General features: G+C 35.9%; 1 protein-coding gene across 8 annotated transcripts in view; it reads left to right on the top strand.

The window, feature by feature from the left end:
* CCDC18 (coiled-coil domain containing 18) overlaps nucleotides 1–18,496 on the top strand; it is a 119,969-nt gene extending 101,473 nt beyond the window's left edge. For 7 of the 8 annotated variants that reach the window (XM_058716537.1, XM_058716531.1, XM_058716533.1 and 4 more), the window contains 2 exons: nucleotides 876–1,343; nucleotides 18,159–18,496. In XM_058716537.1, coding sequence (XP_058572520.1) covers nucleotides 876–1,343; nucleotides 18,159–18,356 — 666 coding nt within the window. In that variant the 3' untranslated portion in view covers nucleotides 18,357–18,496. Of the gene's footprint in view, nucleotides 1–875; nucleotides 1,344–11,113; nucleotides 11,256–18,158 lie in introns of those variants that run through there. The other variant, XM_058716536.1, reaches the window with a different exon arrangement.
* The last annotated feature ends 959 nt before the right edge of the window (nucleotides 18,497–19,455 follow it).

Genomic DNA, 19,455 nt, shown 5'->3' with positions numbered 1-19,455 from the left:
CTCTCTCTCTTTCAAAAATAAATAAAATATTAAAAAAAAAATTTAAGTCTTCTACTATTACTATATTACTATCAGTTACTACCTTTATGCTTGTTAGTAACTACTTTATGGATTTGGGTGCTATCACATTGGGTACATAAATACTTACAGTTGTTATATCTTCTTGTTGGATTGTTCCCTTTATGATTATGTAGTGTCCTTTTTTTGTCTCTTGTTATGGTCATTGTTTTACAGTCTGTTTTATCCCATAGAAGTATTGCTCCCCTGGCTTTCTTTTCATTTACATTTGCATTATAAATGCTTTTCCCTCCCTTCACTTTCAACCTTTATGTGTTGTTTGGTCTGAAATGAGTATCTTTTAGGCAGCTTATACAGATAGGTCTTGCTTTTTTATCCATTCTGTGTCAGTCTTCACTCTGGCTTTTGATTGGAGCATTTATTCCATTTACATTCAAAGTAATTATTGATAAGTATGTACTTAGCACCATTTTGTTATTGTAGTTCTTTTCTGTCCCTCTCTTCTCACAGTTTGCTGCTTTCTTTAGTGATACAATTGGATTCCTTTTTCTTTATATTTTCCCTGTTACTGTGTGTCTGTTCCCTATACTGTTACTATAACATTTGTATAAGGAAAATCTAGTTTTCATGGAGTTTCTTAGTGTAGTTTTAACATATTTCAAGTGAACATAGGTAATTTTCCCAAAATGAAGGGTTTAAACAGAGTTTGGAAAACTCTCATGGTTTGTTATGAAAGGAATTTGTGTTCTGGGCAGAAGGTTGACTTAAAAAATCATAGATTCTTAGAGATCATTTAAGTAGTTTATTCATTTAACAAAAATGTATTGAACACCTACTGTGTACGTATTTTTCTACAGGAATCAGAATTAACCAGATTACAAGCCAAAATTTCTGGACGTGAAAGGGCAGAAGACATCAAGTTTCTACCAGCCCTGCTTACATCTGCAACAGAAATTATGCCTGCCATTCAAGATCCAAAATTTGCTAAACATTCTCATGCAGCTTTTTTCAAGTGTAGAAAACTACGTCGCTCAATTAGTGCCAGTGACCTTAGTGTCAAAACTGGTAGTAATGAAGATCTTTCTGAAGAATTACTACAAGACTTAAAAAAAATGCAATTAGAACAGTCATCAACATTAGAAGAAAGCCAGAAGGATCTGACTTATACCCAGCCAGACTCATTTAAACCTCTCACATATGACATAGAAGATGATAGTTCTGAAAGTAATGACTTCAGTACTCTTAGTGGAATGCTAAGATATATAAACAAAGAAGTGAGACTATTAAAAAAGTCTTCTATGCAAACAGGTGCTGGTATACCTCAGGTATGTATGTCTTTCATTAGAAGTTATAATAATTTGTCTCTAATGAATATCATTTTATTGTTTGTAAAAAAAAAAAATCCATGTATTTAAATGAAGCATGCCATTAAGTGATACATAAATACTGAAAGGTCAAAAAATTCCATTGTAAGTAGGGTTGAAAATTTAGCATTGAAAATTAATTTTGATTAAAATAGCCTATACATATGATTAAATATAATCTTTATATTTCATTAAAGTACTAAGTCTATTTCATATTAGGAAAGTATTTTGAACTCTAGAATAAACTTGACCCTTGAACAGTGCAGGGGTTAGGGGCACTGACACCCCAGTGCAGCTAAAAATTCATATATAACTTTTGACTCCCCCCAAACTTAACTGGTAATAGCTGGTTTACTGGAAGCCTTACTCATAACCTAAACAGTTTAACACATATTTTGTATGTTATATGTATACAATAAAGTAAGCTAGAGAAAATGTTAAGAAAATCATAAGGGAAAATACATTTATAGTACTGTATTGTATTTACTGATAATGTAAGTTATATCATGTTTTACAAGATGAATTATCTGTCAGTACCCACATCAATATTGTCTTATACAAAACACTGTTGGTGTTATATATGTATAACTAACACTAAATATAAAAAATGAAAAGATAATATGAAAAAAATTCATATTTATTTATAGGTTAATAATTCATACATTGATAAGGAAGCAGAAGTAATATGAATGCTTTATGGTAGCCTAGCCTCTACACTAATGAATCATAAAATTTCATTCTAGCCATATTCATTATATACTGTTGGAAGCAGTGTTCTATTTTTTTTAAAAACTACTTACCTGTGATGATGGGCTGCTCTGCACCTTCTTCATTTACTAGAGAGAGGGACACACCCTATGGTAATGTTATTTGAAAGCAAAGTTATAAAACAGAAAAGTAACACATTATTAAGTTTATATTAAATACTACTTACCTTATACCTATGTAAGGATAGTCTGCCTACTTCCATATACATCTTGCACATGATGTTCTACATGGTCAGTACTTAGATGATGCTGAGGATGACACAGAAACATCTCTTACAGTTCTTGTCATACATTATTATTTAACATGAAAATACACATACACAACAGTTCGATTTATTAACTATACAGCCATTATTATTATTGCTGTCTGAAGGATGGCAGAGGCAGAGGGGTGGAGGAGGTGGAAGGGGAGGCAGGAGAGGCAGGCACATTTCGTGTAACTTCATGAAAATACATCAGCATTTCTGGGTGATTTTTTTTTTTTTTTTTTTTTTTTTTGCTTTTGCATTTCTTTCAAAATATTTTAGACAATACCAATTGTTCTTCAACTATTTGCTTTAATTTCAGTGTCCATACCCTAGAAGGCCCATGTCATACAACTAAATGTCTTTGGAGGCATTTTTGTCTGTATTAAAAACCCATTCAGGCAGATACCCTTTCTCCTCAGTGATTTTCGTAATGGTGTTTGGGAACTGTCTGCTGTTTCTTGGTCAGCAGAAGCTGCTTCTCTGTTAGCTCAACATTTTTTTTTTTTAAACAATGTACTCTTTAATAGTTGATGTTACAGGTTTACCATAGAGTTTAAATTAGGATTTTCTTGAATTGCAAATTTAAAAAAAATTTTTAATATAATTTGTCAACTTGGTTTCCATACAACACCCAGTGCTCATCCCAACAAGTGCCCTCCTCAATGCCCATCACCCACTTTCCCCTCTCCCCCACCCCCCCATCAACCCTCAGTTTGTTCTCAGTATCCAAGAATCTCTTATGGTTTGCCTGCCTCCCTCCCTTTCTGTAACTTTTTCTTCCCCCCCCTTCCCCTCTGCCATGGTCTTCTGTTGTTTCCCAAGATCCACATATGAGTGAAAACATATGGTATCTTTCTCTGCCTGACTTATTTCACTTAGCATAATACCCTCCAGTTCCATCCACATTGCTGCAAATGGCCAGATTTCATTCTTTCTCATTTCCAAGCAGTAGTCCATTGTATATATAAAACACATCTTCTTTATCCATTCGTCAGTTGATGGACATTTGGGCTCTTTCCATAATTTGGCTATTGTTGAAAGCACTGCTATAAACATTGGGGTACAAGTGCCCCTATGCATCAGCACTCCTGTATCCCTTGGGCAAATTCCTAGCAGTCCTATTACTGGGTCATAGGGTAGTTCTATTTTTAATTTTTGGGGGAACCTCCACACTTTTCCAGAGCTGCTGCACCAGTTGGCATTCCCACCAACAGTGCAAGAGGGTTCCCTTTTCTCCACATCCTCTCCAGCATCTATAGTCTCCTGAGTTGTTCATTTTAGCCACTCTGACCAGCATGAGGTGGTATCTCAGTGTGGTTTTGATTTGTATTTCCCTGATGAGGAGTGACATTGAGCATCTTTTCATGCGTCTTTGGGCCATCTAGATGTCTTCTTTAGAAAAGTGTCTATTCGTGTCTTCTGCCCATTTCTTCACTGGATTATTTGGGTTTTTTTGGGTGTGGAGTTTGGTGAGTTCTTTATAGGTTTTGGATACTAGGCCTTTATCCGATACGTCATTTGCAAATATCTTTTCCCATTCCATCAGTTGCCTTTTAGTTGTGTTGATTGTTTCCTTTGCAGCGCAGATGCTTTTTATCTTGGTGAGGTTTCAATAGTTCATTTTTGCTTTTAATTCTCTTGCCTTTGGAGATGTGTCAAGTAAGAAATTGCTGTGGCTGTACCTCAACATTTTTTCAGCAAAACCTATTTCTAAAATTAACAAACCATCCTTTGCTGACATTAAATTCTCCAGCTTTAGATCCTTATCTTTCCTTTGTCCTATGTTGTCATATAATGACTTTGCTTTTTCTCAAATCATAGTAGAGTCTATAGGCATGTCTTTCTTAGAGCAATCTTACACTCACATAAAAGTTGCATTTTCAAAAACACAAGATAAAAAGTACAAGGTTTTCATACCTGCTAGCATAACTGCAGCTATGGTTTCACAAATTTCCTTTTCTTTTTTCACAATGGTCCTTACACTGGATTCATTTATCTTGAAATGGCAGGCAGCCACAGCTGCAGACTTCAGTCTCCAGTACATACCAAGCAGTTCAATTTTATCTTGTAATGTCATGACTTTTCTCTGCTTCTTGGGAGCTCTTCCAACATCACTAGCTGCACCTCATATGGGTTCCGTGATGTTATTCAAAGTGTATGGTATTGCACTAAACACCATGAAAAATATGTGAGAACTGCAAGAGGTCACTTTTTTATTGTGATACACAATTTAGTGGAGAGATGAACTGCTCACATGGAGATGATAAACGTCACACAGTGTTTTAAGCAATACAACACTTGAACTCACCACAATAGCCACAGGTGGTGGCTACGAAATTATTACAGTACTACATTTAATTTTATACAGTTATTTAATACCACATCTTTACATTTGTTTACATTTCAACTGCAGATGGCACCATATACAATCTGTGTGTGCATACGTTTTGATAAACCTTAACTTTTTATAATAGATTTGTGTGTATGTTATGGTAGTAAATGAAAAATAGACTAGTGTCTTCATATGTTTTATGCATTTATGACATACCTTTCTCTTAATTTTTTGATATTTCTAGGCTGTGAGGCTCTTCCATAAGTTTTTTTCAAATTGTTGCATGTCTCCAAAAAATTTTTCAATATATTTATTGAAAAAAATTAGCCATGTAAGTGGACCTATGCATTTCAAACCTGTGTTATTCAAAGGTCAGCCCATGTTATTCAAGTGTCAGCAATACTAGAAAATGTTTTTGGAGTTCCAAAATTAGTTGTGTTTCTAGACTTCTGGAAACATTCTAGTAAAAATTATTAAGGGGACCTTTGTTTTAGTCATTGACTTCCACAGTGGCAGAGTATCTCATTTACATAATTTATCTACTTCCATTATTCTGTGTATATCATACTGAATAGGTAATTATATCCCTACTACACAGACCCTGCAGACACTCAAAAGTTTTATAAGCATTTGATCTATAACTTGCATATAGAAATAAAGAATCTCTTCCAGAGAAATCCAGCTTTTTTCAAATGCCCATTGGCTTCACTTTCAAAATAGAATTGGTGGCCTAAAAATTTTTTTAAGCATTTTTAGAATGGATCTAAGACAAAAACTATTAGAGCTTCTTTTCATTTCTCTACTTTGAAAGGAGCTTAATTTACTACTTATAAGCAGAAAGCGATATAAATAATATTCTTATTGGTAAAATAAAATTTTCACATGAAACCTCAAGTATATAGCAAGTCAGATGGTATAGTAAACAAGGCAATTGTGTATAATGCCTGATGAAATTAGTTTTCGTCTAGCCTTTTAAAACTACATTTGTGTTTACTTTATATCCTTTATTCAGCCATTTGATTATTTATTGAGCATCTATTATATACCAGGCACTGGAATTATAGAAATAAGCAAAACTGGCCAAGACCCCGTCCAAACAGAGTTTACATTTTTGTGGGGAAACTTTCAGTAAACAAGTAAATAGATATATGCTCTAATGCTAGGTGGAAATAAGAGCATACAATGTGATGGGAGTACTGTTTTAGATAAGGTGGTCAGGGAAGGCCTCTCAAGAAGGTGACATTTGGGGGCGCCTGGGTGGCTCAGTTGATTAAGCATCCACCTCTTAATTTTGGCTCAGGTCATGATCTCACAGTTCGTGAATTTGAGCCCCACTACGGCTTCTGTGTTGATGGCGTGGAGCCTACCTGGGATTCTCTCCCTCTCCTCTGTCCCTTCCCCGCTTGTGTGCTCACTCGCTCTCTCAAAATAAATAAGCTTTTTTTTTTTTAAAGTGACATTTAATCAGAGTCCTATAATAAGTAGGAAGAAATCCCAATATCTGGAGGAAGGGCAGTGGAGGAAAGGGAACAACAGGTACTAAAGTCCTGAGGTGGTAACGTGTCTGGCATGTACAAAAACCAGCTAGGAGGGATATTGCTGGTTTGGTGTAAACAAAAGGGAAAGTAGTAGGAGATAGATGATGTTAGTTAGGGGTTGGGTTGTAAGGTGGGGGGTGAGGGTGCTCTAATAGTCTTGTAGCTCCTGCAAGAACTTTGGATTTTATTTGAAGTGTGATGGGAAACCATTGGAGGGTTCTGCATAGGGAAATGGCAGTTATCTGATTTATGTTTTTAAAGGGTCACTCTGGCTGTTTTATGAAGAATGGATGATAAAGGAACAAGAGCAGAGACTATCTAGGCGGATAGTCTTGTATCTGTAGGTGGATCTTGTATAGGTGGATCTTGTAATAATCCAGGCAAGAGACAATTTGGGGTAGGCAGGAGGATAGATGTGGAAGTGTTGCGAATGGTTCCATATCTGGATATATTCTGAAGGTAGAGCCAACAGGATTTAATGTAGGTTTTGAGTGAAATAAGAGTCCAGAAGACTGCAAAGATTTTGGCCAGAGTAAGTGAGCTTTCACTGAGTTGGCGAATACTAGTTGATGAGCAGATTTGGAAACCTCTTAGATCAAAAGTTTGACTTTAGATATATTAAATTTGAGGTTTCTATTAGATGTCGAACTGAAGGTGACAAATGAATGATTGGGCTAATGAGACTAAAGTTAAATTTTTAGCTCAGCATGTAGATGGTTGTTAAAGCCATAATGCTTGTTAAGTCAAGGGAATGAGTGGGAGTAGAAAAAAGAAGCCCCGAAATTAAGCCTAATTTAGTAAAGCTAAGTTACTTTTAGCATTCAAGAAGTTGAGTATCCAATAAAGCTGAGATTTAAACAGTGAGACAGGAGAAAAAATAAGGAAAACATAACATCACATGTTTCAGAAAAGAGACTGATATCAAACGTTGCTAAATAAAGTGAGGAATAATAGTTGATATATTTGGTAAAATGCAGGCTGTTGATGACATTTATGAGAACAGCTTCATGGTAATAGTGGGGATAAAGCCTGATTAGAGTGTGATCAGCGGAGAATAGGAGAAGAAATGCAAACACCAAAAACAGGCAACTCTTTTGATGTAAAGAAATGAGGGAAATAGTCAAGAAAGAGTTTTTTGTTTTGTTTGTTTGCTTTTAGAATATGAGATAAACAGCATTTGACTGGTGGGAATGATCTGGTAGACAGGGAAGCTGATAATTCAAGACACAGAGTGGAAGGAGTAAAATTCTTAAGGTAGGCTGAAGGAGATAGACTCCAGCAGAGAAGAATTGGCCTTGGATAAGAGTTCATCCACTGTAGTGGGAAAGAAAGCAAAATATATGCGTACAGAAACACATGGAAAGATTTGGTGAGAAGGGAGCAATTTCTTGATTGATTGATTGCCTGTATTTTCTTAGTGAAGGTTTTCTTAGTGAGGTTATGAGTTATGGCAGGGTAAGGTATTGGAGGTTTAAGAACAGGAAAGGTATATGAAATAGTTATCTTGGAGAATGGGAAAATATAAATGGACTAGGGAAGTCTAGCAGGATTACCAGGCAGATGGTTTTGTTGGTTGAAATGGCCCTGCAAGTAAGTATATCTGGCATCTTTTGTCCTTATTACATGCCAGCAAGACGATGTCCCTTTCTTCCCATCATAGTGACAACCAAAAAGAACTGTCATGAGTTTTCATAATGTTCCCTAGTGGGAAACACTGCTTCCTTTTTTAAGAACTCTGCTCCACTCCAGTGGCCCTTCGAGTCCTAGATGTGCAACAGTCTATTTCTGGTCAAATAGACCTTGATTTATTTAGAATAAACTTGATTAGTACAGTGACAAATTGTAATCATAGTAATACACAAGCATTAGTACTATATGCAGGTACTATTTGCTTTACATAAATTGGCTCATTTAATCTTTATTGATTGGTACTATTATTACCCAAATAGTACCAAATACTTCTTCTATTGTAGGGGGTACTATTATTTTTTTAATTTTTAAAAAAAATTTATTTATTTTTGAGAGAGAGAGTGGGGGAACGGGCAGAGAGGGAGAGAGAGAATCCCAAGCAGGCTCCACACTGTCAGTGTGGAGCCCAATGCTGGACATGGGGCTCTAACTCCAGAACTGTGAGATCATCAGCTGAGCCAAAATCAAGAATCTGACTCTTAATCAATTGAGCCACCCAATTGGTGGCTAGGTGCTAGGGGGTACTATTATTATCCCCATTATATAGATGAGGCTTTGTTCTTAACCACTGTTGATATACTAATTTCATAGTTGTGTTTCTATTGTCTTCAGTACTGTTTAATTACATAGTTTGGTCTTGCAACTGCTTAGTAAATTAGAGATTAAGAGGTTAGGACTTAAAAGTTACTACACAACTGATTGATAGAATATCTTAGTCTATAGGTCATTGGAATAAATAGATGCCTTTGAATAATTCATTTTACCTATTCTGTGTTAATGGAAGCTCAGAGCCAAATTAAAACATGCAAAATACTAATAAAATAAAATAAAATATGCAAAATACTATAGCCAGTTTTTTAAGAAAATCCAGCCAAAGTTAAATTCTGTTCACATTATAGCTTTGTTCATTGCTAGTGATGCTCTACTGAGTTTTAAATGCATTAACCATAGTCAGTAGCCTTAACATAATCTCACCTGGGCCTCATAGCTCATGAGACTCAATTGCATTACCTGTGTTGGTTTAATTTTGTCTTGAAAAGAAGGGGCTGGTTCTTTGGGTTGCTCAGAACTCTATTCTGTACTTCTGTGGGACCCATGCTGGGACAAATGCTTGACAAATGCTCATCTGTGGGTTTTACTCAGTTCTTAGATGGCCATCACTTGCCGTTATACCTTAAACTTAAGGGAAAGGTACCTGAAGACATCTTCCCAATACTTTCTCTGTAGGGACTCCTTTTTTTTTTTCTTTTAATGGAAGGTGAGAAAATTCAGAGCAAGGACTGCTACTATTGAAAGAAACTTTGACTTACTATGGTTTTATTGTCTAACTTCATGATCATTTACATGTACATTGCATTAATAAGTGTAAAATTTGTAAAACTTAACATATTTTAAATTGGGTTGTAGAACCTTGATCTACAGGCTATTTCTTGTCCTTAGCTCACCTCACCCACACTAAAGTATAACACTGCATTTGTCTCTGGTATAAAAGCAGAAATTTTAACCTTTTTTTAAGCCAACGAAACTGTTAAACAGAATGTTATAAAGAAACCCAAATATGTCAATCAGATACAAAGCTAATTTATCTGAATAAAAGTAGATTGTGGATGACCTTTGCCCAGTTACTTGCTCACCCTCTTACATGTCTGCTTATGCAAAGAGTTCAGAGCAGGCCTGGATTAATCTTTAAGGAACATAAGCCTGAGATTAGGGCACCAAGGGAAAGGGAGTACCACAGTGTTTTGCCCTAGCTATCATGCCCTTAACTCTTTCACTGCCACACTTGAGTGTAGTAGATTGTTTTGTAATTGTCTTTATCTGCCATGTTGCAGTTTAATGTATGTGCACTGTTAAACTATCTTTTTCTTTGGTATAGTGAGTGCCTTAGGTTTAAATTTGGTTTGAAGGTGTCATCAAGAAATTACATTTGTTTCTGACTTATGGTGTGAGTTTCGCTTTTGTAGAGAGTGACACCAGCTGGCATTTAAGTCATGCTCTGATTTGTGTGAAGAATCCTTAAGCTCTTTATTCTAAGCAATAAAAAGGTGAGAGGGGGCATCATTGTTGGGTTGTGTTGAGGGCATCAGTTGGCCTTAATCCAGCTGTGCTCCAGAGAGTGCAGTTTTAAAGTCCATTGATACAGCAGAAAAAAACTAGAAATAACTATGTGAGAAGTACTTAATAAGTGTTAGTTATCTCTTTTACTTATGTTATAGCCCAAATACTGATTTTCCTAACAGTTAACTATGTTGGCAGTTCATTCACCATAAAGCCTCTAACACAGCAGTTTTCTGGTGACAAAACCTTCATAAGTCACACAAAAAATTACACATACACAAAATTTTGAACATATTATCAAGGAGTTCACAGATACCAAGTTAAAAACTCCTGTTTTAGATCTGAACAGTGGAATACTGTGCTGTGAATACTGATTAATTAGGTAATTCACAGCTTATTATGAAGTTGTAAGAAGTATTGTTTATAATCATCTTATTTCCAAAAAGGAAAAGTCATTTGCAAATATGGTCCATATGCCATGCAATAAGATGAAAAACAAAAATTGAGAAAGTCAGCTATCGGGAAAACAGGGATGGATAAAAGCAAGGTGAAGCAAGATTACAGGCAATACCAGAGACGTAATAACATTTTCAAATCCCTGGCCTAAGTAAAGACCAAGGTGTGACAAGAGTATTTGACTTGTATTTTTAGAATCTTCTGGGCCTTTTCCCAGTATTTTTCTACTTCTGTATGTTGTGCTCTTTTTTGATGCAAATATTTCTCTTGTCATTTTCCTTTTTTTTCTCTTCCCTCTTTTTCACTGACTTTTTTCATGCAGCCCTTCCTCTATCTTCCTTACTGTGCCCTCAAACCATAATGTGACACCAGTGTCTAAATATTTTATTTTTATTGTGTCCTCTGTTTTTGTTTTTTAAATCAATTTAAACTTTGCACTCCCTCCCAATGCCCCCCCAACCAGAATTATTTGCTTTTTACATTTCATGTGGTCCATTTTTCACTTTTTCTGATTCATGTTTAATTGAGTAAGCATTTCCCACTCTTGCTTTAAATTATGTTCCTGATTATTATAGTGGACATTAATACTAAATTAATATAAGAATATTTCAAAAACTAATCTTTTTTTTTTTTAATATTCCAGGGAGAAAAGTTGTAATTAAAAGAAGATGTTGATATGATGAAAAATGAGATTTTTGGTACTGTATTTATTACATGTAGCTCATACTTCATAGAAGCTGTTATTTTATTGCTTTTGAATAAATTTATATTTCAGTATATTTAAAGTTCTTCGAAAGCTTTTTCTTTTTGCGGAAGTTAATTCATTACTCATTTTTGGTTTAAACTTGCTACTTTCCTTGTCTTTGTTTTTTATGTAAAAATCACTGCTAAAATGCTTAATAAGGACATTAAATCATTTATATTTTCAATTTAGATTACCATATTGTTTGCTTATTGTTCTAGTAATACTTTATTTTTGTTTTATTTATTTATTTGTTTATTTAATAGGCTCCACATCCAGTGTGGAGCCCAGTGTGGGGCTTGAACTAATGACCCTGAGATCAACACCTGAGATCAATGACCCTGAGATCAAGAGTTGGACACTTAATCAACTTTATTTTCCAAATAAGTAATATGAATTAAAAAGTCCTTCTGCCACAGGTTCATAATTGTACTAATAAGACTGGCTTTTGTTGAGTATTTGCCATTTATTAGTCACTATTCTAGGCACTTTCTATTTGTCAACTCATTAAATTCACATAATCTTATTTTATGAGGTATATACTATTATTCCTGTTTTACAAGTGGAATTATTTAACATAATGACACAAGAATGTGTTCCAAATAAACTGATTTTCTAAGTCTCATGAGATGGAGTTGGGGTTAGTGACCCTATTTATACACGGCCAGCTTTATGGTAGAATAAAAATAATGGAGCAAAATTACGAAGACATATTTAAACCCTCAAATTTAAAAACCTCTCAAGATTAGACCAAATATATTTTTTTTTAAATTTTTTTTCTCAACGTTTTTTATTTATTTTTGGGACAGAGAGAGACAGAGCATGAACGGGGGAGGGGCAGAGAGAGAGGGAGACACAGAACCGGAAGCAGGCTCCAGGCTCCGAGCCATCAGCCCAGAGCCTGACGCGGGGCTCGAACTCACGGATCGTGAGATCGTGACCTGGCTGAAGTCGGACGCTCAACCGACTGCGCCACCCAGGCGCCCCTAGACCAAATATTTTTTTTTTTTTTATTTTTGGGACAGAGAGAGACAGAGCATGAACGGGGGAGGGGCAGAGAGAGAGAGGGAGACACAGAATCGGAAACAGGCTCCAGGCTCCGAGCCATCAGCCCAGAGCCTGACGCGGGGCTCGAACTCACGGACCGCGAGATCGTGACCTGGCTGAAGTCGGACGCTTAACCGACTGCGCCACCCAGGCGCCCCTAGACCAAATATTTTTATCCTTAGAATGTTAGAATGTGTCCTTAGAAAAGAATATGGGTTAATTTTTTCTAACAGGTAAACATTAAAGCCATTAACGTTGACAGTACCACTTGAATAACACTAATTGAGAATTTGTAATTACTTGTCAGGAATCGAATAAAGTTTATCTTGTTACTTCTACCTACTAGTGATTTGACTCTAAGAGTTAAATTACTAATTCAGTCTTTTTAGCCAGCACCCTTATTTCCCTTTCCCCCAAGTTTCTACCATGTGCCTTATGAACTCTTGTTCATGGACTAGTGAGCATTACTGTGTAGTCACGTTGTACATCTGACACCTTCATTAATTTAGTTTCCAGTCTGAGCTGGACTCTTATTTTTGACAAACTTTAACCTTTTCCTCCTACCTTCCTTCCTCTTCCTCTTGACAGGTATATTAATATTTATATTTTCAACTACCCCCTTTACTACATCTCCTATACTCTAAAGAAATAAGTTAGCCACTTATTTCATAGGAGATCATCAGGTCCAATCTCCCTCAATTTCCTTTATGTATCCCTGGATACTGTTGATTCATTCATCCCTGGCTACTTAGTTTAAGCAGGGTCAGGGTCCTTCCTTAAGAATTTTGAAGCTGAGGAACGCCTAGGTGGCTCATTTGGTTAAGCCTCTGAATCTTGATTTTGTCTCAGGTCATGATCTCACACTTTGTGAGATCGTGCCCCACAGTGGGCTTTGCTCTGACAGTGCAGAGCCTGCTTGGGAGTCTCTGTCTCCCTTTCTCTCTCTGCCCCTCCCCTGTTCATTGTCTGTCTGCCTATCTGTCTGTCTGTCTCTCTCCCTCTCTCTCAAAATAAATAAAATTTAAAAAAAAAAAGAATTTTGAAGCTGAAACTGCAAACAAATTCCACTGCATGCCTGAACGATAAAATACAAGACTCCCGAGCTCTTTATAGCCATCTTTCCTACCACGTGGGCCAAAGCAGCAATGCAACTAGTCTGGAGAAAAGAGGAGGAAAAATGAAACAAACCTACCAAAAGGAACAAGAAAAAGAATAACTGAAGATCTTGGTTTCACATGATTTTGAGACTCAGCCACATTATTGAGACATCAAAATATTCTTATAGTAAGCCCTTTTATAAAGCTAGTTCAAATTGGATTTCTGTCGCTTGCAAGCAAAAAAAGTGCTAACCAATGTACTTTATCTTTTTTTTGCCTCCAAATTTCTTAGAAAAAATAGTTTGTATTCACTGTTTTACTCTTTACTTCCAACCCAATCCTTAAACTAATACAATCTGACTTTTACTACTCTGTTGCCATACCCAGTGTCCTATTTTCATTCTTTATTTTGATATTTTGTATTGTTATCTCTTTGACTCCAGAACACTGCCAGTCTTTCCTGATTCTCCTTTTAGAAACAAATAGCTGATCTTTACATAATACATACTATTATGCATATGCCAGGTAATGTTGTAGACACTTTACAAGTATTATTATATTTGTAAAGAGGAAAAAGGATAGCAACAACCTATGAGGAAATATCTTTCAAGGAGGTCATGCAACACAATACTGTAGTACCACGAGATAGATGTAAGATAGTTTATTGAGGAAAAGTTAACAGAGAGGGCAGTAGTAGAGGGCACACAATCCCTCAAACTCTCTGGTCCTACACAGCTTAGGCATAGTCTGCATATACTGTGTTCAAAGTTCCAGTGGAAAGGAACCCTGCCTCCATAAGAGTCTACATATTTATTATTGGGCCGAGATAGGGAATATTTATGTAGCTGTGCACTAATGGAAACTTATTTGTAGATGGAGTAGCCTTGTTAGAGAGGGGGAACCTTTCTGTTCCTCTCTTAAGCTAGCTCAAATTTGTTGATCCAGCCGCCTTTTCTGCTACTAAAAGTTTGAGAGGACAGGAGATTGGAGGCAGAATGAGCCTCTAGAGCTATTGTGATCGTTTCTCATTAGGAAGGTGCCAGTATTTATCACTGTATTTTATAGAAAACAGGCACGGATGGGTTAAATAATTTTTCTCATGGTCATGTAGCTTTATAAGTATAACAGCTGGGATTTGAACTGACTCAAGAGTCCATGCCCTTAACTGCTAAAGCACATTGCCTCTTTATATTGCCTTTTACTTCTTTGAACATCCATTCTTAGTATTCTTGTCTGCCTACCTATAACATATTGGGATTCCCTAGGTTAGTTTCTACCTTAGATCTCTCTTCTACAGGTATTTGTTCTTCTTAGATTAGTTCATCCAGTACTATTGCTTCAATAATCTTTATGGTAATAACTTCCAGATCTGTATCTCCATCTTTTCCTTGCAACAGATCTGTATTTTCAATTGCCTACTCAGACAGTTCCCTGGATATCCTATAGATTTTTTTTTTTTTCCTAACAAAACTTTAGGGCCGCCTGGGTAGCTCAGTCAGTTGAGCATCCAACTTCAGCTGAGGTCATGATCACACACAGCTTGTGGGTTTGAGCCCTGTGTCAGGCTCTGTGCTGAAGCTCAGAGCCTGTAGCCTGCTTTGGATTCTGTGTGTCCCTTTCTGTCCCTCCTCTGCTCATGCTCTGTCTCTCACTCTCAAAAAATAAAGAAATAAAACATCAAAAAATTTTTTTAGAAAATCTTAAATTTATCCAAAACCAAACTCATGATAGTTTCTCAAAATTTACCTGTCCTGCTTTCCTGTTTTTCTTTTTTTGTTAGGTGTTTGCTTATTTTCCATCATCATTCACCTAGTTCTTGCCATCAAAGATGACCTGGTGGCTATCAGGTCATTCTTTTCCCTTTCTACAAAATATAGACTATTACTAGACTATTCTATTTCAGCCATCCATACCTGTAGGATCTTGTTATCATGTGTTTCACCTCCCACTCTCTAACAACCATCTCTTTCAGCTCTCTCATTCTCTAATCCCTGTTGATATTTTTCCACATTAAGAACATATTTCCATTTAACATTTTTTTCTATAATATGGAATCCTCTCATAGAGGTAATTTACTAATGTGGTTGAGAATGTGGACTTTGAGTAGAAATCTTATACATCCAGCCATGATAGAATAATTGGTATTGGTCTTGCCCTCATGTCCTTCACAATTATAACAGTTCATTGGAAATGAAAATCAGCTTGAAACCATATTAATAGAAAATGTCAACTGTAACAGAGAAACATGGTTGAATAAGTATTAACAGAACAACCAAGACAACGTGAGTCATTATTAAGAAGAAAAGAAAGACGGGCATCTGAGTGGCTCAGTCATTTGAGCATCTAACTCTTGATTTCAGCTCAGGTCATGATCCCAAGGTTGTGGGATTGAGCCCTGCATCCTTCTCCACACTGAGTGTGGAGCCTGCTTGGGATTCTCTGTCTCTCCCTCTCTGCCCCTCTCCCCTGCTCACGTTCTCTCTACAATAAATATACATTTTAAAAAAGAAGTAAAGAGCAAACAGGACAGGAAAAAATTTTAGAAAAGTATGACAAAATATATCAAATTTGGTGTGGAAAAATAAATGGACAACCTACGGGCCCTCTAAGTTCAGCAAACCCTAAGCAGAATAAATACAAAGAACATCATACTTAGGTATACAGTAGTGAAAACTCCTGAACACTAAAGAAACAAAGAAAATCTTGAAAGCAAACACAGAAAAAAGTCTAAGAAGCAAAGATCCAAAAGAAGACTGATTTCTGACCAGAAACAGTGAGACACACTTTAAATACAAAGACGATACTGATTGAAAGTAAAAAGGATTTAAAAAAAAAAAAAAAAAAAAAAGCACCAGGCAAACAGCAGGCAATTTCTGACAGACTTCAAAAAAAGTATTGGTGAAGATAAAGAATGATGTTTCATAATGGTAAAAGGACCCTTTCAGTAGGAAGACATACTCCTAAATGCACACCAAATAATCTTCAGAACACATGTAGTAAAAACTAACAAAACTAAAGGGAGAAACAGAAAAATCTACAATCACGGAGTTTAACCTCCATTTTCCAATAACTTAAAGAATAAGAGACAAAAAAAAAAAAAAGATACATACTTGAACAAAACCATCAACTAACTTAACTGAATTTAAAGAATACCACTCCTAGCGGCTGCAAATTACACATTCCTTTCAAGTGTACATGAAATGTTGATAGATCATATGCTGGGCCACAACTTAGGTCTCAATAAATTTCAGAAGACTGAAATTCTACAGAGTATGCTCTCTGACCACAGGGTTCTTAAATTTCCATAACAACATATCTAGAAAATCTAGAAAATTATATGGAAATTAATCTTGCCCATAATTCTTGGGTCAAAGAATGTTAATCTTGCCCATAATTCTTGGGTCAAAGAATGTATAAAAAGAGAATTTAGGTATTCTCTTTGGTAATAAAGACACAAAAGTTAAAATTTGTGAGATGCAGCTAAAGCAGCTTAATTAGAGGGAAATTTATAGCTTTAAACACTTTGTAATTAATTTATAAATAATCTGTAAAGAAAAAGGGTTTAAAATCAGTGGTCTAAATTACCACTTCAAGAAGCTAGAGGACAAAAAAGAGCAAATTAAACCTAAAGTAAATAGAAGGGGAAAAAATGAACAAAAATCAGTAATATGGAAAAAAGCAGAGAAAATACAGCTAAAAGTTGATTCATTGAAAATAATAATAAAATTCATTGATCTAGGAAGGCTTATCAAGACAGAATAGAAATAACCAATATTTTGAATGAATGAAAGAGGGGCTGGATATGACAATAGATCCTACAGACATTTTAAAATATGATTAAGGAATCTTAAGAACCCCTGAAACTCTGACAATGGAGGAGAGGAAAATTTGCAGATTACTTTGTGAGGCCACCATAACAATGATACCAAAATTTAACAAGAACAGTACGTGAAAAGAAGATACCCTTGTGAATGTAGACTGTAGGTCAGAAAATTATAAGCCCTCAAACCAAATGTGGCTTTCCTATCCCTGTGATTGAAAACAGTTTAATTATATATTGCCTATGGCTTCTTTTACATTATAGAGGCAGAACTAAATAGTTGGGACAAAGACTATATGATAGGCCACAAAGTCTAAAATATTTACTATTTGGCCTTTAAAGTTTCTGAGACACAGAAATTCTCAATGAAATATTAGCAAGCAAAACCCAGAGATATAAGAAGGTTACATAATTACCGAATGACTCTTATGCCAGTAAGTCTGGGCCGGCTTACTTAAAAATAATGTAATTCATAGAATAAGCAAAATAAAGGGAAAAAACCACAGTTGTCTCAAAAGATGCAGAAATAGCTTTTAACAGCCATTCAGAGCCTGGCTCTGTCACCAATTCACTTTGTCACTTGAGGCAAATTACTTAATCTCTCTGTGTATTTGTTTCCTCAATTATAAAGTAGAATAATGTTACCTACCTCAAATCGTTATGAGTATTAAACAAGTCAGTACATTAGAATAATACCTGGCACAGAGTAAGTGCTCAGTAAATGCTAACTGTTGGCTGCTGTGATTATTCATTTTCTTCTTCAGCTTAGATATGATGGAGTATCACTTCAAATCACTCCATTGCCAATATCCTGAAGTTTTTGGTCTTTTAGTTACATGGAAAAACTACTGAATTTATTAACTGCCCTTTTTCTCCTTATATTTAAGTCCTATATTGTTAGAGAAAAGCATACAACCATGTTGTGGTGAGGACTACTGGTTCTTCACTAAAATAAATTATTTTCCTTTTCCTGTAATTACAGAGTTTTAGCTGGGCCCATGGGCAGTCACTGTATTTCCCAGTATCTCCAATGAGTAAGTTCTCACCAGAAGAATACAAGCAAAATGATGTGTACCACTTCAGTCTTGAACACTTAAGTATTACATATGTGCTCTTCCGAGGTCTTTCCCTTTCCCTACAGCCAAAATTGCCTGCATCCCAACTTCAGCCATGCATGTGAAGAAAATACCATTGGGAATGGCAAAAACAAAAACAAAAACAAAAATAATAGAAGCAACATAGGTGTCTAAGTGATCTGGAGCATTCTCCTTGGCTATTACATGAGAGAAAAATAAAATTCTATCTATTTAACCCACTGAATTTTGAACATCTCTTTGTAAAATATCTTAACATACACATTTGTGATTGTACACCATTGCATAAAAATCCTTCTTGGTATTAATATTTATTTCTATCTGGGTCAAATCTTCACTACTTCTCATAAGTCTGTTAAAACACCCACACACAGATACACACAGTGAGCATATGATTTCACCTCATGCTTCAAAGAGAATGACTGCCAAGTGTCCATCAATTGGTGAATGGATAAAGTTGATGTGTACATATATACAATGGAATATTATTCAACCATTTAGAAGAATGAAATTTCGGGGCACCTGGGTGGCTCAATCGGTTAAGCGTCCGACTTCAGCTCAGGTCACGATCTCGCAGTCCGTGAGTTCGAGCCCCGCGTCGGGCTCTGGGCTGATGGCTCAGAGCCTGGAGCCTGTTTCCCTCTCTCTCTGCCCCTCCCCCGTTCATGCTCTGTCTCTCTCTGTCTCAAAAATAAATAAACGTTAAAAAAAAAATAAAAGAATGAAATTTTGCCATTTGCAATGACATGAATGGAACTAGAGAGTACAATGGTAAACAAAATAAGTCAGAGAAAGACAAATACCGTGATTTCAGATATATGTGGAATTTGAGAAACAAAGCAGCAAAGGGACAAATAGAGGAAAAAAAAAATCAATAAACAGACTTAATTATAGAGAAGTGATGGTTAGCAGAGGGGAGGTGGGTAGGATGATGGGTTAAATAGGTGATGAGGAATAAGGAGAGCATTTGTGTTGAGCACTGGATGTTGCATAGAACTGTTGAATCACTATATTGTACACCTGAAACTAATATTGTGGGGAATAAGCTTAGGAATTCCCTAAGCTTGCACCAGTGGGTTAGCAAGGCATAAAGAAATAGCCACAGGATGAATGCATCCAAGATTAGGTAAACAGGGCAAAGGTCCCCAGTATAGGACAAAGGTATAGGAATAGGAAATCTTAGGA

The sequence above is a fragment of the Neofelis nebulosa genome, chromosome 2, assembly GCF_028018385.1.
Source record: "Neofelis nebulosa isolate mNeoNeb1 chromosome 2, mNeoNeb1.pri, whole genome shotgun sequence".
NCBI classification, from domain to species: Eukaryota; Metazoa; Chordata; class Mammalia; order Carnivora; family Felidae; genus Neofelis; species Neofelis nebulosa.
This window is presented reverse-complemented; position numbering and strand designations above follow the sequence as displayed.